This window comes from Bos indicus, chromosome 22, assembly GCF_029378745.1.
Source record: "Bos indicus isolate NIAB-ARS_2022 breed Sahiwal x Tharparkar chromosome 22, NIAB-ARS_B.indTharparkar_mat_pri_1.0, whole genome shotgun sequence".
In the NCBI taxonomy this organism is placed as follows: Eukaryota; Metazoa; Chordata; class Mammalia; order Artiodactyla; family Bovidae; genus Bos; species Bos indicus.
In genome coordinates, this window is record NC_091781.1 from 6,152,891 (window position 1) to 6,175,104 (window position 22,214).

General features: G+C 45.7%; 1 protein-coding gene across 6 annotated transcripts in view; it reads right to left on the reverse strand.

Moving 5' to 3' along the window:
* The window catches only part of OSBPL10 (oxysterol binding protein like 10), a 360,812-nt gene that overhangs the window by 82,190 nt on the left and 256,408 nt on the right, over positions 1–22,214 (reverse strand). For all 6 annotated transcript variants that reach the window (XM_070777074.1, XM_070777075.1, XM_070777078.1 and 3 more), the window contains 2 exons: positions 20,814–21,024; positions 8,612–8,778 (listed from right to left, as the gene is read on the reverse strand). In XM_070777074.1, the coding sequence (XP_070633175.1) occupies positions 8,612–8,778; positions 20,814–21,024 (378 nt within the window). The remainder of the gene's footprint in view (positions 1–8,611; positions 8,779–20,813; positions 21,025–22,214) is intronic.

Below are 22,214 nucleotides of genomic sequence, written 5' to 3' on the forward strand. Positions count from 1 at the left end.
TGGAAGAAACCTGTTTTTATTTTATTTTTTTTTAAATAGAGGTAACTGATGTTTTGCATCATAAAGGACTCACAAGATCTACTCTCATAACAAATGCTGAAGTGTACAGTACGGCCGGTGTTAGTTACACGCACACGGCTGCACAGCAGCCCTCCAAACCCTTCATCTCGTACAACGGGAACTCTCCACTCACTGGAGAACACTCTTCATCCCCCTCTACCCCGGCACCATCATCCTACTTCCTGTTTCTACGCATCTGATAACTTCAGATGCTTCCTATGAGTGGAATCATGTATTTGTGCTTCTGTGACTGGCGTATTTCACTTAGCGTAACGTCCTGAAGGCTCGCCCCTTTTTTGAGAATGACTAACAACCCATCGTATCATACACCACAGTCTTTGTTCATTCATCCACTTAGGCTGTTCCCACCTTGTGTGGCTATTCAGGAACAAAGCTGAAATAAACGAACACTGGAGTGTAAACATCTCAAGATCCGGATGGCAATGCCTCTGGATAAAGATACACAGCAGGACTGCTGGATCAGGCAGTAGTTCGGTTTTAGTTTTTTGTTTCTGAGGAACCTGCATACCATTTTCTAACAGCCCGTATCTTCAAGGGCATCAGGACTGACTGCAACAAACCCATGACCGCTATCGGCAGAAGTCCAATTGTGTGAGAAAATTAAACGGTGTTACTGCTTGAGCTTCTAATTGGGTTCTCTGTTATTTGCAGTTGAAGATTCCTTCTGGACACAGGAAATGGTGTGGTTTATAGGAAAGGGCATTGGCTGGGGATAAAGAAGTCCAGACTTCTACCTTGCCTTCACTGCTCACCAGTCCTGTGACTCTTCACAAGCCAGTCACTCCCTCCAGTCTGGGGAGTAGCCACTGGACCCCTAAAGACTATTTTAAGATTTAGGGATTCAAAGGCATGGTTCACAGAGGAAAAAAGTGTTCTACAGGATCTGGAAAGTTTGATGCAATTAAACTCTCTGACTAAGGAAGGAGAGTGGGGTAGAAAACAGGTAATCATGTCACCCGTGAACTTTCTTGTTACAAAGTCTGGACATGATCGACAACATTTCCTACAGAGCAACCATTAAACTTTGTGGACCTATCACAGAAATCACAAAAGCAATTTTCCACCATTATAATGATGGGTTAGCTGTCTCACTCCCTGGTCAAACAGTTGCTAACAACAAATGTGTGTCAAATATTTTGAACAAATCTTCAAGGTTGAAAACGTATGCTAAAAGAATTAACCAGGACTTCCCTGATGGTCCGGTGGTTAAGAATCTGTGTACTAGTGCAGGGGACACAGGTTTGATCTTGGTCTGGGAACATCCCACACACCACGAGGCAACTGAGCCCATGAGCTGAAACCACTGAAGCCTGCACTCTAGAGCCCACGCTCTGCAACGAGAAGCCCCTGCGATGAGAAGCCCACACACCCCCCTGCATCGGAGAGCAGTCCCCAGTTACCGCAACTAGAGAAAGCCCGGGACAGCAACAAAGAGCCAGCACAGCCACCAATAATAGCTTAGTTACAAAAAATCATCCAAATGATCAAAATAGCATACCACCTTACCTTGAAAAATCTATCGCCGTCCCATGCCTTATCCTTATGCTCAAATCTACACACACCTATACACTGATGCGTTGTGGAGGTGAGGCATGAAACACCACCAAAATGGCTTGAGATTAGACTGGCCAGGCTTCAACTTGAATTTCAGAGTATTTCAAAACTGACAGCCTTCTATGTTGAGTGAGTGGTTCAAAAGTTCTGGGCTAAAAATGACAATTCAACCAAGGGCATGAAAATTCTTCTTGAGGCAACATTCAGCTACATCTTTTATATCTGTCTCCTCCCCTCATTGGTAAGACAATCCCCTCCACTGGAGAAGGAGGGATTATGACATAAGCACTTGAAAATTCAATTCTGCCATTTTCTAACCAAAGCCCACTTAGCTAATTTATATGCTGATCCAGTCCGTAGTAGGGACATTAGGAGAAGTCTTTCTGAACCTGTTAGACTTGGAGGATGCAGGGCATATGGTCTCTTGATGGCAGTGCTGACACTTCGATGCAGATGATTCACCAAGCAAAGTGTTCTAATGAAACAGTCAACCCAGGGTTGACAGGAGCTGACAGCATGTTCCTGAGACATGGCATCAGGACTTTCTGCTGAAGGTACCCATGCATGCGTGCTAAGTCGCTTCAGTCGTGTCCAACTCTGTGACCCTGTGGACTGTAGCCCGCCAGGCTCCTCTGTCCGTGGGATTCCCTAGGGAAGAATACTGGCATGGGTTCCCATGCCCTCCTCCAGGGGATCTTCCTGACCCAGAGACTGGACCCAAGTCTTTTATGTCTCCTGCATTGGCAGGTGGGTTCTTTACCACCAGCAGTACCTGGGAATCCAAAGGGGAGGGATTAACGAGAAGACTCCCCAGTTTCTCTCCAGGCCAGGGGTAGGTGTCTGGGCACCAAATAAACACCTCCAGTGATTAACACAACACACGTCATGCCCAACAAAGGAAGCCAGACTCATGAATACAGACTGCATGACTCCATTTAGATGGGTGTTCTGAAAAAGGAAAAACTACGTGGAAAGAAGACAGGTGAGTGCTCACCAGGGACCAGAGGAGAAGTTAAACATACAGGAACCCAAGGGAATCCTGGCAAGTGATGGAACTGCTGTAACAAATCAAAGGACAGAAGTGATAAAACTGCATTTTTAAAGGGCTGAGTTTTATTATTTATGAATTATACCTCTATAAACCTGACTTTTAGGACAAATGAGGGGTTTTACCCCTCAGATATATTGTCTAGAACAGTGGTCCCCAATCTTTTTGGCACCAGGGGCCAGATCCATGAAAGACAATTTTTCCATGGACCGGGGGCTGGGGTGGAGGTGGGAGATGGTTTCAGGATGATTCCAGAGCACTACATTTATTGTTATTACATGAGCTCCACCTCAGATCATCAGGCACTAGATCCTAGAGGCTGGGGACCCCTGCTCTAGAAAGATGGGTCAACATCCAGGATTGCCCCCATGCCATCCTCTGCTTCCTTATTTCAACAACAGCCCGACCAGTCCAGATCCAGTGCTGGGAATGGAAACCACTTCAGGTGTTTTGACCAGGAAGGGATGTGATACGGGAACTGGGCATGTACAGTGTCACGGGTCTGGAGGAACATAAATCCCCCTTAGGCTTTTTAACTCAAGAGCCAGCACTGCAGGCAGCCCTGACCCCAGCATCTGGCTGCTGCTGCTGCGGCTTCAGCAGCCTCTCCCGCCAGTGCAGCAGGGGGACTGAACAGAGCTCTGCCACTGCACCTGCCTCTGAACACATCCCTTCATGACCCTGTCCACCAGTTACAGCAGCAGAAGGAATATGGGCCCCATCTCAGCTTCTAGCTCCCACACAAACGCTCTGAGGAAACCGTCATGCGTTTAGAGACCTTGCTGTGCAAAAGCAAAGGACCTGGGGACCTGGATTTGAGCTGGTGGGTTTTCAGTCCAGAGGGTGGATAAAAGTCAAGAGCACCAGGCCCAACATCTCCCCTTCTCCTGTCCTAAAACAAGCTGTGCTTCAACAAAGAAAGCGCAACCAAAACCTTTTTCTGTCTAAACTTAACATTTCAAACATGTTAGGAGAGTTGAATTATCGTTCTACTAACAGGGGAAACCAAGATCCTAACTCGCTTCATTATGTGAGAGTATTTCATTTTCACATTTAGTTAGTTCCAGCCCCAGCAGAATAAAATTTTGAGATTTGATAACAAGGCCAACCACGACTTTCTTGTAACTCACATTATTAAATACACACTGCTTTCTGAGTTCTGTTCTGTTGAGAATGAAACACACTGAGCTTGAAAATGCATTCATTTCCCAGATACGTGTAAGTTGTTTTATGGTAAGCCAGAACCAGGGGAGGGGAGTGTGAAATTGTGATTTAGGGTAAGAAATATACATTTGCTTTTTGTCTCTATTTCTGGCACAGAGTTCCTCAAACCCTCAGAATTTCCTAAGAAATGAGAGCTTTAAATGTGTCATTTGTTATGTTAGTGAGTGACTTTTGTAAGCCCCTGGTCGCCTAAGGACGGGAGATGGTTGTCCGTGGGGCTGAAGCCCTGTGATGAGAGGCTTGGAGTTTTCAGTCCCACTCCCTTGTCTCCGGGGAGGGGAGAGGAGCTGGAGGTGCTTTAATCACTGGAGAATCATCAGTAGCCAAGAATTTCTTTACTCTTGCCTACGCAATGAGACCTCCATAAAACCCCTAAAGAACAGGGTTCAGAGAACACCCTGGTTGGTGAATAGATGGGGTGCAGAGAGGTGGAGGTACACTCAGAGAGGACAGCAAAGCTCCAAGCTCCTTCCTACAGATCTTGCCCTGAGCTTTTCTTCCTTCTATTTCTGAATGACATCCTTCTGTAGGAAACTGGTAAATGTTTCTGAGTTCTGTGAGCCTCTCTAGCAAATCAATCACACCTGAGAGAAGGGCAGGACTCTGCAATCCATAGCCAGTTGGTCAGAAGCACAGATGACAACCTGGGCTTGTGACTGGCATCTGGCGGAAGGCGGGGCTCAGTCCTGCAGTCTGAGCCCTTCCCCTGTGCGATCTGGTGCCCCCTCCAGGTGGACAGCGTCAGAACTGAGTTGACTTGGAGGATGCCCAGTCTGTGTCTGATGGGAATTGGATTGAGTTAATTGCTTGATGCCATAAAAAGACACAAACAGGGACTTTTCGTGGAGGTCCAGAGACCCCGCACTTCCACTGCAGAGGGCATGGGTTCAATCCCTAGTGGGGGAATAAAGATCCCGAGTGCCATACAGCATGGCCAAAAAATAATAAAACAAACACCATAAATATACATCAGAGTGTTTATATCCTAATTTACGCTCCTAAAGACCTAACATGATCACAACAATAAGCCAGAAGAACGTATTTGTCTAAAGCATCACAATAGCTACAATTCCTAGTCTCCCAATGACCACCCACTTAGTAACTATATTCTCAATATCATAAGGGATAAGGAACATTCTCATAAGGAACTTTTTAGCCTTCAGGAATTTCACTTCACTTCTTCTGGGGTTGTTTCTCCAAAATTATACAAAAGGGAGACAATGAAAACATTCTCTTTTTTCTGACAAGAAAACTATTGGGTGGCTGATGCTAGCTTCTTCAATTCTTACAAGAAGAACAACAAAAAAGACAAAGCACAATGGCCTAAAATAAAAATAGCGTCCAACCAACACTAGCTGTTTGGGTTGCAAAAATCACCTGCTAGCGGTGTCACTGGAAAAAATGAGGGAAGGCTTTGCAAAAGAACTCTTAATCCTTCCTTCTCAGAAAACCATCACACCCACATCACAAGCCCTAAGTCTTGCCTGCCGTAAGGGATTACCAGACAGGATCTCCTACTGGGCCCACAAAAGGAATAAGGGCAAAAATGACAAGAAATTAATGACTGTCCCTAACTTCAGGGGGAAAAGCTCTCCTTAGTGTTTCTCCTTCAGGGTCTATTTAAGTTGAACTTCGGAGCTAGTTATTTCATATGGATAATGATATACTATCGTCTGCCTGTGCTACTGACCAGAAAGCAAACTGGGCAATAACTTTATGTTTAAAAAAAAAACCCAGATCTCTCAAACTTTGGGGTTACAGGAAGCACCCATGGGAAAGCAGCACAGATACAAGGAAGAACTCAGAATGCGGAATACCAGCAGCCCTGATAGTCAGCTTATTAGGTTACTAAACAGACATTTCTCCTAGAACACAGAGATGGCCAACAGGAACAAGAAAAGATGCTCAAGGCCACTAATTATTCAGTTCAGTCACTCAGTCATGTCTGACTCTTGTCGACCCCATGGACGCCAGGCCTCCCTGTAAATCATCAACTCATGGAGTTCACCCAAACTCATGTCCACTGAGTCGGTGATGCCACCCAACCATCTCATCCTCTGTCAGCCCCTTCTCCTCCTGCCCTCAATCTTTCCCAGCATCAGGCTCTTTTCAGATGAGTCAACTCTTCGCATGAGGTGGCCAAAGTATTGGAGCTTCAGCTTCAGCATCAGTCCTTCCAATGAACACCCAGGACTGATCTCCTTTAGGATGGAGTGGTTGGATCTCCTTGCAGTCCAAGGGATTCTCAAGAGTCTTTTCCAATACCACAGTTTAAAAGCATCAATTCTTTGGTGCTCAGCTTTCTTTATAGTCCAACTCCCACATCCATACATGACCACTGGAAAAACCATAGCCTTGACGAGACGGACCTTTATTGACAAAGTAATGTCTCTGCTTTTTAATATGCTGTCTAGGTTGGTCATAATTTTCCTTCCAAGGAGTAAGCTAATGATTAAAGAAATGCAAATCAAAACTGCCACAAAGTACTACCTCACACTGGTCAGAATGGCTATCTTTAAAAAGTCTACAAGTAACAAATGTTAGAGAAGATGTAGAGAAAAGGGAACCCTCCTACACTGTTGTTTGGAATGTACACTGCTGCAGTTACAGTGAAAAACACTACCGAGGTGCCTCAGAAAAAACTGAACACAAAATGACCACATGATCCAGCCATCTCACTCCTGGGCATATATCCAGACACGGCTCTAATTCAAATACCTGCACCCCAGTGTTCATGGAAACAGCCTAAATACCCACTGACAGATGAATGCAGAAAGAATACACACACCACAGACACACACACACGTGTGTGTGTGTGTGTGTGTGTGTGTAATAATCTCTAGCTGCATCCAGGTTGCTCATTCGTTAAGGCTGACTAGTATTCCATTATATATATAATTATAATTATACATATATACACATAACTAGAGATTATTACATTTAGTGAAGTAAGTCAGAAGGAGAAAGATAAATACCATACGATATCACCTACCTGTGGAATCTAAAATACGATACAAATGAACCTATCACAAACAGACTCATGGACACAGAGAACAGACTTGTAGGTGGCAAGGCGGGGGGGACTGGGGACTGAGAGATTGGGAGGTTGAGGTTAGCAGATGCAAACTCTTTTATGGAATGGATAGCCAGCAAGATCCTACTGTATGGCACAAGGGTCTACTGATATATTCAACAGCCTGTGATAAACCATAATGGAAAAGAATATTTTAAAAAAGAATTATGTATAACTGAATCACTTTGCTGTACAGCACAAATTAACACAGTATAAATCAACTAGACTTCAATAAATAAATTTTCTTTTAAAGCCTATTAGATGACAGTCTCTGCTAGGATTTCCGTGATGCTGCTGTGCACAGGATTTAAACAATTATTTCTGAAGATCTAAGAATTTCTCTTTTCACTTCTTTCTAGAGCAAGTTTTAAGTATGTGTATTATGGTGTGAAGTCCCAAAGCTTCTTTCCCAATGGAATGGAAGGGACTGGAGTTCTCAGCCCCTTAGCAGCGAAGTACCCCTCCTCAAACGTGACCCCACCCAAGGCTCTCAAAAGAGCTACCCAACACCAAGCTCCAATCAACTTCTCGGTTGCCAACTTACCTTGCAAGGCAACTACATGTCAGCTGCAAGTGTTCCCCACCTGAAACTTGGTGCATGGCTAGAGGCAGAGGCCTTTCAAAACCTCACACCCCCTATCATTTCATACTCTGTGAAGTCACCTTACAGATGCTGATGAAATGCTCTGTGGGCAGGCTAACCCTGCCTCTGGAAGACCTAGGCCCGGTAGGTCACCCTCGGAGAAAAGAACCACGTGAAGCTGGGAGGAAAATGCCAATGGAGAACCAACACCATCTGATCCAAGACGCTGCTTTGGGGCTTGCATCCTTACAAAATAGATCTTGTTCTATAATTCTGTAGCCGAAGTGATTTCAACTAAAACGAAGAACCACCTCTAACATGTGGTTACAGTAGGTCCCAGCCCAGTTCACGAGATCACGTCAACAGGAAACGTGCATGCAAAGAAACAGGGAAACAGAAATTCACTCGTGACACGGGAGAAATGAACCAAAGGCAGGCTGCATTGGCTTCTCTCCAGCTGCCACTCAGAGGCGCCGTCAGTCAAGGAGCATCGTGCAGGCAGATCACAGGCCCCGGGGAGCCTGTGGGGGTCTGGCTGGCCGCTAAGGTCGACAGAGCTGCTCGTCCCTGGACCTGAGCTGCAGTGCAGCACCTGGAAGAGCCCCAGCCACTGCCCGTGGGCTCGCCCGGTTCTGTAGCATGCAAGGAGTGAGAGTGGGAGGCAGGTGCTCACGGTATTAGCACAACCAATACAAAGAAGCCGCTATTTTAGGGGAGTGATATAATATATTGTAACTGCTCCCATCGTGTCAACAGGCGTCACGTCAGTGGGTGCGTTAGAATCTCTCCTGCTCAATATGAAAATAACTTCCATTTCAATGAAAATAGGAGATTCCCCATAGGTTGCATCATAATTCGCCCACGGCAGCTGCCAGGCAGGAGAACAGGCGTGCTCGGGGGTGATTTTGTCTCCCCGAGGGATGCTTCCATTTTATCATTGGTCTCCTCTTAAAATCCTGAGATGAGCAAGTTACAAATATAATTACTCTCTTTCCCAGCAAGCACTAACACAAGCCATATGCGGTGCTAGAGAGGACAGGCGGCTCACCTCTGGCTCTGGCTCTGGCTCTGGCGGGAAGGCTTGCTCGTCCTCCGTGGAGTTGGGTAAAATGGCCCAGGTGATGCTGGCGCTGGCTGATGGCAAGGAGCCAAGTGTCCCATTTTTCAGCTGCTCTGTGGAGTGTGACTTGGGCCCATGCCATCCCAGGATGCTTTCTGAAATAAAGACCGAGGATGATGCCAAGCATTTTCCAAATCCAACATTTAGAGGTCAAGAGGAATCACACTAGATAAGAAGTCCAACATGAAGTGGGCTCAGCTTTAAGTGGACGGTGGTGGATTTCAGTTGATTCAGTAGACTGAAGTGTAGATTCAGATCATCTATTCATAAACGGGTCTCTGCATAATGGCCATATCAGAATCACCATAGGCTGTGTCTCTCTCTATTCTTGGACAAAAACAAGTCTGCCACATCTCCTTAAGGGTGTTTTTATTAAATATAAAAATTTTTTTAAATCTGTTTAAAAATACTTTAAAATATTTACAATAAAAAACCAAAAGTCGAGGACTCCCCTGGCGGTCCCGTAGTTCCCAAAGCAGGGGGCATAAGTTCAATCCCTGGTCAGGAAAGATCCCGCATGACGTGGGCAAAAAATAAAAACAACGTAGAATTTTATCAGACACAGGCTGCTCACAATGCAGTTTGAGTGCAATCTGATGACCAGAGCTGAGAAAGACATCTGCAGTGTGATGACGTCACAAGCCCACAGCCATTAGATGCAGCCAGCGTGGCAGAAGTCAAGAAGCCACATCACTGAAGACAGATGTGGTCATGCCATTATAGCAAAAAACACTTTTGGGGTTACCAGATTGGTGTTTATAAAATGTTTATTTTCTTTCTCTCTTTATTTGGCCATGCCACGTGGCCTGCAGGATCTTAGTGCCATTATCAGGGATTGAACCCAGGCCTCCAGCAGCAGAATCAAGAGTCCTAATCACTGGACTGCCAGGGAACTCCCTATAAAGCATTTTTCTAATCTTCCCTAGATCCTTGAGAACAACAAGAAAACCTTTCTAACTCTAATACTAACCTTTGTAAGCATGTATGCTCAGTTGTGCCTCTTTGCGACCCCACGGACTGTAGACTGCCAGGCTCCTCTATCCCTGGGATTCTCCAGGCAAGAGTATTGGAGTGGGTTGCCATGCCCTCCTCCAGGGGGTTTTCCTGACCCAGGGATGGAACTCAGGTTTCCTGTGGCTCCTGTACTAGCAGGCGGGTTCCTTAAGCACTGAGCCACCGAGGCATCGCCGACCTTTCTAAGAGTCATGGGTTACTGTAGAATAGTTGTATATGCTTCCTAAGGGGACAGGAAGTAACCGGAGGCAGATTTCTACACCCCACCGCAGTCCTGCCGTTAGAAAAAGAACTGGCCTCACACTCAGCTGAACCTGGGGATTCTGTCCTCAGCCTGAGAGCAGGAGTGAGTAAGGGAAGGTTGGCTCAACTGCCTCACATGAACGAGAACTCAGTCGCCCTTCAGTGCTCAGACGCTGCCCGCCACCTGCTCTTCTCCCCCTGCTGTTCACAATGCCCAAGCAAGGCTATGTTTTTTCAAGCTCTTCAAAGTAATGAGAGTCTTGGTGGGCACTATTTCCCTGCTAAGACTGACATCCTTCATTCATCTACCTGGTGGAGGAGGTCTCCCACATAAATCCAGGGATCGACTCAACCATCACTCACTCAGAAAGGCCCCCCTGCCCAGGACCATGGCGGCCAAGGCAGCACGCCGCAGGCTCCCCTCCATCCCGATAGTTGTTTTACTGTCTTCTGGCTCTGGAAAAGACCCTGATGCTGGGAAAGATTGAAGGCAGTAGGAGAAGGAGACAACAGAGGATGAGATGGTTGGATGGCATCACCAACTCAATGGACATGAGTTTGAGAAGCTCCAGGCAATGGCTGGGCATGCTGCAGTCCATGGGGTCACAAAGAGTTGGACACAACCGAGCAACTGAACTGAACTCACTCTGTTCATTCGTTTACTGTCTGCCTTCCTCTTCTCCCTAAAAACTCAGCAAAGACCAGGACAGGAAGGGAGGTGGCAACGCATGCTGGGAAATGTAGTTTTTTGTACATTCTACAGATTCCGAGCATTAAAGCCCAGTGAGTGAGGACAGGAGAGAAGCCCACCTCAGACCAACCAGTCCAGCTGCTCTGATCCCCAGTCACTGGTTTGGGAGTCTGGATAGGCCTACATTGTGTGAGGATACAGGGGGGAGATTCTAACACAGTGAATGATAAAGGCTGTATAAATTGATCAATTCTGCACTGAAGATGGGTAGTGGGGGCCGCTGCACCCTCATTTTCCTTCCTCTCAGCCCCAACCCTTCCCAAAGCCGAAACCAAAGCAAAGGCCTTGAAGGTCAAGGAAGCAGCATTGAAAGGCATCCACAGCCATAAAATGAAAAAAGAAGATCCATACATTACTCATCTTCCAGTGGCCCGAAACACTGTGGCTCAGGAGGGAGCCCACATATCCCCAGAAGAGTGCCCCTGGGGGAAACATAGACCACTATGCCATCAAGTTCCCCCTCAACCAGCAAGTCAGCCACGAAGATAACAGAAGACACAACACAACTGGTGTTCACTGTGGATGTCAAGGTCAACCAGGACCAGAGTAAACAGGCTGTGAAGACGTTCTAAGACATCAACATGGCCAAGGTCAACACCCTCATCAGGCCTGAGGGAGGGAAGAAGGCATATGTCCAATTGGCTCCTGACTATGATGCTTCAGATGCTGCCAATAAAATTGGGATCATCTAAACTGAGTGCAGCTGGCTAATTCTAAAGTTTCCACTGTTTTTTTGTTTGTTTGTTTTTAAAGGACTCTACAGTGCTTGAGAAAAGAAACAGTATCCTGAGAAGGATACTCAGAAGGCTGAGAGGAACAATATATCTCTGAAATTCACTCTAATGGTAAGGTGTCAGAGAAAACATCAGGAGAGGTGTCTCCTTGAAACAATACAAAATAAAGTAACCACTATGAAACAAGAACACAGAGCCAGGAGAAGAAAACAGGCTGAGGTGAAGAAAGAGATGGAGGCAGGAAGGAATTATTATGAGGAAATGAAGCCATAATGTTGGCTTAATTAGCAGAATTAAGGTTTCAGTATTGAAACAAGGTTAAAACTGAATCAACTCTGTAGAAAGTCAAGTAAGTAGTGTGTCAAGATGAAGTTCTACTAGTGAGCAGCTGCCAAGGGCACAAGGGTGAGCAATAAGACAGAAGATTCAGGGCTTCCCTGGTGGTCCAGAGATTAAGAAGCCATCTACCAACGTAGGGGTCATGTGTTCGACCCCTAGTCCAGGAAGATTCCACATGCCACGGAGCAACTAAGACCACGCACCGCAACTACTGAGCCAGTGCTCTAGAGCCCATGCTCTGCAACAGGAGACGCCGCCACCGTGAGAAGCCCGCAAACCACAGCTAGAGACCGGCCCCGCTCACCGCAACTAGAGAAAGCCCGTGCACAGTGAGGAAGACCAGTGCAGACAAAAATAAATGATAAAAATTGTTTAAGGACAGAAGATACACAGCAGAGACCTTTAAGTTGAAAGAGATCACTGGGACAAATGGAAAAACACAATAAACAATAACAGAAGAAACACACAGCCGGAGCTGAAGAGTGGGTTATGGGTCCTGTGAAAACAGCCCACCACAGTCCAGCAAAACCAATCGGAAAACATTCATATCTAGACACAGCTTTCAATATTTTCTTAGGTTTTTTTCTTACTGAAATGTCAAACACACACAAAAATAGAAGAGTTTAATGAATGCCTGGCTCATGAAGTTTGGCAACACTTTTTAATTAAAAAATCAAGAGGAAAAATTTTCCATTCATTTAGGCAGAACAGTTAGACTTGCCTTAAAGGGGGAAAAAAAATCAAGCTAGTCTTGGCTTTTGCCACAATGCTAAATGCCAAAAGATGACAGGTGAAGAGAAGAATGTAAATGAATATCTACATATTTCTGGGTGGGTGCGAGGCTGGAAAGATAATGCTTGTCTTCGGACAAATTATCTTTCCTCCACTGAAAACAGTCAGCACTTGATGAGCTCTTGCTAGGTGCCAAGGACTACTATGCAAAAAAATTTCTTTTTAAAATTATTATTTAATATTTATTTATTTGGCTGGGCCAGGTCTTATTTGTGGCATGCAGGATCTTCGTCCTTTTTTATTTGCAGCATCTTTAGTTGTGGCTTGCAAACTCCCAGTTGCAGCATACTGAATCTAGTTCCCCAATCAGGGATCAAACCTGGGCCCCCACACTGGGAGCAGAGCCTTAACCACTGGACCACCAGGCAAGTCCCTATCATGTGGAATTTTTGTGTGTTAACTCATCTAATTCTAATGACGACCCATAAGGTAAGTCCTAGGACCTACCTCTTGACAGATAAACAAACAGGCACACAGAGCCAGTAAGTGTCAGGGGTAAATGGCAGATGAACACCCTGGCCACCTGTGCCCAGAGCCCAGACTCTCAAACTCTACCCTCTATGCCTTCTGAGTACCACTGCGGGGACTCAGAAAATATCCCACTTTCCGGGGAAAAAATGACTTGAGGACATATCCCAAGACATGAAGAAAAGCACCAGGATAAAAAACTCAAGACCGGAGAAGCTGTGTGAAAGCAGCGGCAGTGAGCGATGAACCCAGCTGAACGCAAGGCTAAGCAGGGCTGGGGCTCGGGAGGGAAAAGGCACTTGCCTCTGGCTAAAATTTAAACAGGCATCAAGACACTCAGTCATCAAGATAAATGTCACCTTCATGCAATATTGTTTAAATCAAAATTAGTGTCAAAACAAAAAAATGTCTTAAAGGACTCAGTTGCCTCTCCCAGTCAAGTCCTGTCTTTAAGATTTTGATATTTTGTTCATCCTGGATTTTTTTGCATTAATTTTGGTTTAAAGATATTGCATTAAAACATCATTTATCTCAATGACTTTGGTACTGTTAAATTTGTGCTCACAGTAGTTGTTCCACTCACCACACCCTGTCCTAGCCCTGGAACTGAATTTAAATACTTCTTGAAAACATGAAACACCACTGACTATTAAGTCAAAATTCTTTTAAAGAGATTTGTCAGGAAGCAACAGTTAGAACTGGACATAGAACAACAGACTGGTTCCAAATAGGAAAAGGAGTACGTCAAGGCTGTATATTGTCACCCTGCTTATTTAACTTATATGCAGAGTACATCATGAGAAACGCTGGACTGGAAGAAACACAAGCTGGAATCAAGATTGCCGGGAGAAATATCAATAACCTCAGATATGCAGATGACACCACCCTTATGGCAGAAGTGAAGAGGAACTCAAAAGCCTCTTGATGAAAGTGAAAGTGGAGAGTGAAAAAGTTGGCTTAAAGCTCAACATTCAGAAAACGAAGATCATGGCATCCGGTCCCATCACTTCGTGGGAAATAGATGGGGAAAGAGTGGAAACAGTGTCAGACTTTATTTTTTTGGGCTCCAAAATCACTGCAGATGGTGACTGCAGCCATGAAATTAAAAGACGCTTACTCCTTGGAAGGAAAGTTATGACCAACCTAGATAGCATGTTCAAAAGCAGAGACATTACTTTGCCAACAAAGGTCCGTCTAGTCAAGGCTATGGTTTTTCCTGTGGTCATGTATGGATGTGAGAGCTGGACTGTGAAGAAGGCTGAGCGCCAAAGAATTGATGCTTTTGAACTGTGGTGTTGGAGAAGACTCTTGAGAGTCCCCTGGACTGCACAGAGATCTAACCAGTCCATTCTGAAGGAGATCAGCCCCGGGATTTCTTTGGAAGGAATGATGCTAAAACTGAAACTCCAGTACTTTGGCCACCTCCTGCGAAGAGTTGACTCATTGGAAAAGACTCTGATGCTGGGAGGGATTGGGGGCAAGAGGAGAAGGTAACGACAGAGGATGAGGTGGCTGGATGGCATCACTGACTCGATGGACATGAGTCTGAGTGAACTCCGGGAGTTGGTAATGGACAGGGAGGCCTGGCATGCTGCAATTCATGGGGTCGCAAAGAATCGGACATGACTGAGCGACCGATCTGATCTGAATCATTATTACACATTATTAAGTATTAAATTAATATTAAAATATTGATACTATCTCCCACATTATATTTTAATCAAAAATCAGGAAGTCTACCGAGAAAAAAAGGAAATTAAAGTATGCTGAGTCTTCACCACTGTACACAATGTGTCATTCTTGATTTTGACAATTACAATAATACAAGTCAATGAATCTTTACGAACACTGCACTGTAACCACTACTATAATTTATATACATATTTTCCCCCAAAACGCTAAAGAAAAGGAAACACAACCTGTGTAGCAAAATGAGAGGAAACAAGAAAAGCAGCATAGGAACACAGAAACAAAAAGCGTAATGGAGACTAACAGAAAAACAAGCATCAGTGTAAGGAAAAAAAATAACTGGCTGCATGATGTGTTTGAAAGATAAATTCTCAAGGTTGTGTCATAAAACAAAACACAAGTCTAAACCAGATTTCATTAATCCAAAGACACACCAATTTTCACATTTTAACATCTCTGAAATCAGAGTCCATCTTATGCTCAACGATGTGTCATGGATTAACTGGCACCTTTTTCTTAGTGGCACAGAGGCTCAAGGTGTGTTTTACTACAGATGTGTTGGACAAGTGAGAAAACCTACAGAAAGTGACTCAGAAGGTCTATGACAGAAAGATGATCACAGACATACCAGCAAGTACAAATGCAAAGAAAACCAGGATCTAACATTACCACGTGGCTGCTGACCGTAGCCTACTGGGTGTATGTCAATTACCTTTCACTTTCCAGTCCACCTTAAAGCTCCTGAGTGGCAGACCATCAGAGATGATCCAGTGGGAGAGAGGAGCAAGGCAATGGGTCAAGTGTTCACCAATGTGCAAACCAGTGCTTACCCCAGGTTTTGATGCATGCCTGCAGCTCCTCACACAACACGCCTTAGTAGACACAAGAAACCCAAGAAAAAAGAGGGAGGGGGGACTTTCTGGTTCTCTTAACCAACCATAAGCAGAAAGAAAGCTACAGAAGATTTAACCACGGGCTTAAAGCTTTGACTGTGGGACTGTCTGACTCTGCGCTTGGCCTCAGCTTACCCCTTGCTGGAGCGCTGGAGGCTGCAGTACCCACACCAGCACTGTGATGCCTCTGCCCAGACAGAGGCCAGTGACAGGGGAGGCACTGGAAGGCCCCCCACTGTTCCTGTAACACAGTGAACTCCTGCCTCCGGGGAGCAGTCAATCTGAGAGTGCTTTCCCCAAATACGACTGACATTTACAAGCGTGGGGGAAAACATAGGGTGTATTTACGATGAAAAGCTGGTATGGTAGGATCTGACGGCTGTCTTTATGGAGGAAGTGCCAATCAATCTGTTTTGACCACTGTAAAAAAATAAATAAATAAAACTACCCATCTGAAATATTCTGCAATGGTAGTATTTCCCAATATGCTGCTTACTGAAGGGATCATCACATTTTTATCTTGACTTTTAATCACAAAATAAGGGAAGGTGACTTAAATGGGATGCACTGCCACCAGAAGCATCGGGTGTCAGGAAAGAAGGACAGATAGAGAAAGAGAAAAGATAGACATTGTAGGGGCAGAGGGAAAAAAGGGGTCTGAGTGGGGAAAAGGGATGAAAAGTTGAGAATCTGAAGATGTTTCTGGGAAAAAGTGAAGCAGAACAGAAGGAAGAAGTCAACAAGTGGGAAAAGCGCAGAAAAGACCCTACAACAGTCTCACCAGGACTTTCCTGATGGTCCAGTGGTTAAGACTCCACACTTCCCACACAGGAGGCCTGAGTTCAAGCCCTGATGAGGGAACTGGACCCCACATGCTGTGTGGCGTGGCCAAAAGGAAAAAGTCTCATCTATTTGACCCTTTTGGCCAAAACCCCCAAATAGCAGGAACCAATGCAACTGGCTTATTAACCGACAATCCTTATAAATCTTAAAAGAGAATGAAACAGTTACTGGAAGGGCAAGTTAAGAAGTGCATATTAAATTCTGCTCCGGTTCCCCTCTCTTCAGTTACATGTGTCTTGGTCTCTAGCCCTGATTCATGTCCAAGGGCATGAGCATTATCCATGCGGATTCCTCTGCCACCCCACTCCAGCAGCTCTAACCCCAGCGTTCTCTCCCAGCATGTCCTGCACCCACCATAGGCTGGTAGCCAGCTCTCACAGTGCACAGGAACATGCTGGTCTGATCACAGGTGTCTGTGCTACCTTTGAATCATGTTCCCTTATCAGATAAGGAACTCCCCAGAAGCACAGGCAGCAGACTGCTCTGCCCCGCTAGACCACTTTAAGGTCTGGAATCCCACTCCAGCACAGACTCCCAAGCAGCCCAGCCATCTCCAGCTCTGGTGCAGCCCTGACTTGTCACATCACGGAAAATCAGAGGCACATATCTGGACTCGGGAAACCAGATGCCCACCTGCCCCATCCCATCACACATCTGCCTCTATCAAAATGCTGGAGAAGATTCAGTCACCAGGACAGAGGAGAACTGGGGAACATAAGCCTGGACCAAGAAGCCACGTTCCTTTATAAATTTTAGCTACAAACCTCTCCATAAACAGAAGTTAGATGAAGCATTTCAGCCCTGAATTATCTCAGAGGTAACATCGGAGACAGGACCCGAGCCTGAAATGTGTAGGTGGGCACAGAGGAGAGCTCAAGTAATTCTCCACCTTGGTCCAGTCACTCTGTTTGAAATGAAATTGAGGTCAGGGAGCAACATCTGCAGACAAAGGCTCTAGAGCCACCAGGTTCCCCAGAAGATGCAACGAGAAGCTACAGAAGATGCTGAGAGATCACAGATTGGTTTTGATTCCAAAGAGGGGCAGAAAGAAAAAAAAAAAAATCAGTGCAGAAGGGATCAGAAAGCAAAGAGATTTCATGAACAGTGCCTACAGATATCGGCTGTGCCGCACGATCTGTGCCCCACCCCTCACCCCCTGCCCCTTGAAACTCTAGAGCAGGGGTCCCCAACCTCTGGGCCACAGACTGGTACCTCCTGTCAGATCAGTCGTGGCATTAGATTAGAAATAAAGTGAGCAATAAATGAATTTGCTTGAATCATCCGGAAACCATCCCCCAACTTCCGGTCCATGGAAAAAGTGTCTTTCACAAAGCTGGTTCCTGGTGCCCAAAAGGCTGGGGACCACTGCTCTGGAGGAAAGCCTGATAGAGGTTCGCTTTAATGAGATTTTTATTTCCATCAACCCAGTCTGGCACTCCTTGGATATAACCATTAAGTTTTTATCAGCAGGAGTCAGGCTGCTTCAGTCCCTATCAACCCAAAGAACCCTGAGGTTCTTAAAAAATGCATTTTGAGATGACACTCCTGGGGTCGCCAGGTTCTTCCATTCCATTAGCTTGAGATCCTGGAATTCTGTTTTAACTGCAGGCAACTATGATGCTTTGGATGAGGATGTAATTCCACCTTTTTTCCCCTAAATGTGCTGGCACAGATTTAAAAGACATGCGCAGAATGTTTTAAAATGCAAAGGGCTGTGTTGTATGGAATGTAACTTTGGAAGGGGTTAGGAAGACAAAGAAACAGAATAACCTTTATGATGCTTCATGCTCTACTCTCCAACCTTCAGCCAAGTTCCCCGGTAAAAATGGCTAAAAGGAAGGGTGGATGGACAACGGAGTCAGGTCCCCGAAGGGACAGGACGACCACTCCCCCCAGGAGGCAGCAGGGTGGGTGGGACAGTGTCCAGGACACTGCGTGGTCTCCCGCGTCCCCCACAGACAGTCCCCATTTCAACCTCTCACCACATCTGAAATTCGACCTCAAGCTTTGTCCTTCCAGCCCTTAAAAACCCCAGAGAAAGAATGAAAATCTGGAACGAAAATTCGAAATTTACTAGAAAGTCACCCTGAAGAAAAAAGTAAGGCATGAATTTCAGGCACAAGAAAATGGTTCAAGTTTCTTAGCCACCCCTTCTTGGAATGAGCCCATTTGTTCGCAGAGCCTAGATGCAGGTTCTGGTGCAAGAAGAGTTCTAGGAACTTTGAGAAGCACCCAGTCTAATGCTGAGGTGTGCCCAATGCCTAAAGCAGTCACTGAGGCTCAAACCAGACCAGGGAAAGTCGCAATTTTCAAGTAGAGAAGAAAAAAGCAAGGAGAAGAAGCACAGGGAGTGCCTTCACTCTGCACCTGGACACACACGCCTCTCCCAAGCCCAGATCTGGCACCTGAATGTTTTTTCTTTCGTTACAGAAGACACGGGTAGAGTCAAAGGGAAACTTCTGTAAAGTCGGGACTTCCCTGGTGCTCAGTGATTAAGAATCTGCCTGCCAATACAGGGGACATGGGTTCAGTCCTTGGTCAGGGAAGGTGACAATGCCACGGGGCAACTAAGTCCATGCAACACATCTACTGAGCCCACACTCTACAGAGTTCAAGAGCTACAACTACCGAAGCCCGTGTGCCATAGAGCCTGTTCTCCACAACAAGAGAAGCCCCCGCAATGAGAAGCGCAGGCACCACAACTGGAGAGTAACCCCTGCTCATCACAACTAGAAAAAACCCACATGTAGCAACGAAGACTGAGTGCAGGCAAAAATATAAACAAATACAATTTTTAAAAAATTTAGTAAGGTCTGCAAATTAGGAAGAGGACTGTAGTTATGTTAATTTCTCGATTTGGACCATTGTACTGTTATTACAGAGAAGAGTACCCCTTTTTTTAAGGAAATTCACACTGAGGTATAGGAAAGTAAAGATACATATTGTCAGCAACTTACTCTTTAGTGGCTAGAATATTATAATAGGCTTATACATACAGAGAATATGGGGCAAACATCGTAATAGCATTTGGAGAATTTGGAGATTGATGAGAATTTTTCATACTATTCTTGTAACTTTTTTAGAAGTCTCAAACTATTTCCCAAACAATAAAGAAAAACTACAAATACCTGCCCTAAGAAAATGAAGATGTGAGCAGGACAGTGTCCCCAGTTCCAGTTTGGGGAATCCAGAGTCTACTGGGTGGTCCGTTCTGGTTTGAACAAAGGACCCCAGGCACCTGCCACAGTGGGCAGAGCCCACCCCTGGACTTTGCGGTACCAGGGTGGCTTCGGGCAGGTCATTTAACTGCTCTGAGCCTCAGCTCACCCACATGATGGGCATAATGATACACACTTTGTGAAGATTGCATAAAACGTGTAGCAAAAGGTAGACACTGATAGAATCAGAGCTTAGTAAATGATGGCGGGTACTACAGAAGAAACTCACCCCCCGCCCCCCCACCACAGCTGCCTCTGGGAAACCAACATCACCCCTTAACCTTGGTGACAGAGGAGAGCAGTGGGGACCTGGAGGAAATGTGAAATATAGACCATTCATCATAACCTGGCTTGGCTTCCCATCACCTGAATTGCCTCATTCTTCGTTAATTAACTGAATCCTGGGCAACAAAACTCAGTGAGGCTTCAGTGCATCTCTTCTAATACTTTATAATTCTCTATGACATGACCCATCTCAAGCCATTTTCACCTTTATCATTTAATTTAATCTTCCCGAATATCTTTTTATCTGCTTATCGATGAAACCTCCCCTCAAAAGGACTGGCGCATCTTCAGGGAGTTTATTATTATCTTGAACTTCTTGATAAACAACTAGAAATGCTTCTGTTATGTATCCCAGAGAAAATCTCACACCAGGCCCTGAGGAGACAGGAAAGAGGAGGGCATGGTGGCCCGGGGCAGAGAGCAGGAGGCAAGGTGGCTGCTCATCATGGGAGGGTGTGGAGGATACGCCCCACAGGCACAGTTAGAAAGAGCAGACCAGACGCTGCAGAGCAACGGATCTTGCAAACACAGCACTGAGTGCAAAATTCACAAACAGAAGGCAACGGAGAACTGAATGCTAGCAAGTTTCAAAGGAGTTCTACAGTATTCATGAAAACGTTAAATTGTTGACAGGATGGCACACTGCTAATGGGCAAAATGAAAAAAATATAGACAGCCCAAGCGAGGTGGAGAAGGGGTAAACGGAGAAGCACTTGGATAAAAGGCGAGATGGAGCGATTTAAAGGAAGAAGGTCACAGCGGACAGACAGGCACATGCGCACAGCGGACAGACAGGCACATGCGCACACCAGACCACGCGCACTCGCAGACCCGGGCGCGCTGCCGCCGGGGACGTCTTACCCGAGGCCCCCGGCCTGTGGCTGGACTGGCCGGCGTGGTGCAGGCTCTGCTGGAGCAGGCTCAGGCACTCCCCGAGGCAGCTGAGGGTGGCAGCGGAGGTAGCTTTCAGGAGCAGTAGGTCCTGGTCCAAGGCAGTGAGGGGACCAGACCCCGGGAGAGACTCGATGGCGTGCACCAGGTTCTTCTGCTGCCCCTCCACCTGAGTCATCATCTGCAGAAAAGGGAGACAGCCAGAGGTAAGAGTCGGAAGGCCTCACTTCCACCGTCCGGGAGCCAGCGCTTAAGCCATGGGAGTGGATCAAAGTGTGGTGCAGCTGTTTACAATAACCAGGACATGGAAGTAACCTAGATGCCATCAGCAGATGAATGGATAAGAAAGCTGTGGTACATATACACAATGGAGTATTACTCAGCTATTAAAAAGAATACATTTGAATCAGTTCTAATGAGGTGGATGAAACCGGAGCCTATTATACAGAGTGAAGTTAGTCAGAAAGAAAAACACCAATACAGTATACTAATGCATATATATGGGATTTAGAAAGATGGTAATGATGACCCTATATGTGAGACAGCAAAAGAGACACAGATGTCAAGAACAGTCTTTTGGACTCTGTGGGAGGAGGCAAGGGTGGGATGATTTGAAAGAATAGCATTGAAACATGTATATTACCATATGTAAAATAGACCAGCAGTCCAGGTTTGATGCATGAGACAGGGTGCTCAGGAGCACTGGGATGACCCTAAGGGATGGGATGGGATGGGATGGGGAACACATGTACACCCATGGCTGATTCATGTCAATGTATGGCAAAAACCACTACAATACTGTAAAGTAATTAGCCTCCAACTAAAATAAATTAATTAATTAAAAGAAAAAAAAAGTGCGGTGCAAGACGGCATCACCACCCAGACTACGGTGGCATGAAGATGCAGTCTGAGGATGCTTGGCGCACATCTGTCCTGGGATGCCGCAGGCCTGGGATAAAATCCATTCGGGTCCATCTACCCAAAGGTACTTGGCCTCTGCAGCTCTGCACACAAGAGAATTTTAGAACTTTAGACCCGAAGGGGACCATCAGGCCATCCAGGTGTATCTTTTACAGATCTTTGGGAGGTAAAAATAAATACACTAAAAGTAGAAGTCTTGTGATCAACTTTAAGGTCCTTGGACCACAGGAAGGTTATCCGAGACAATGGGCACCCCTGGCTTTGTCTCAGAGCAAGGTTAATTCCTTGCTTTGCTTCCATCTCCTGTCCATCCCTAACTCCTTGGTGGTCCTCCTTGAAGTTCAGGAAATAAAAGTGAAATCTGGGGCTAGCATTTGTGGGGGTGAGACCACACACACAGCAAAACCAGTGCCAACCCACTCTGCCCCTAAAATGCTAGGAGAGCCGTCA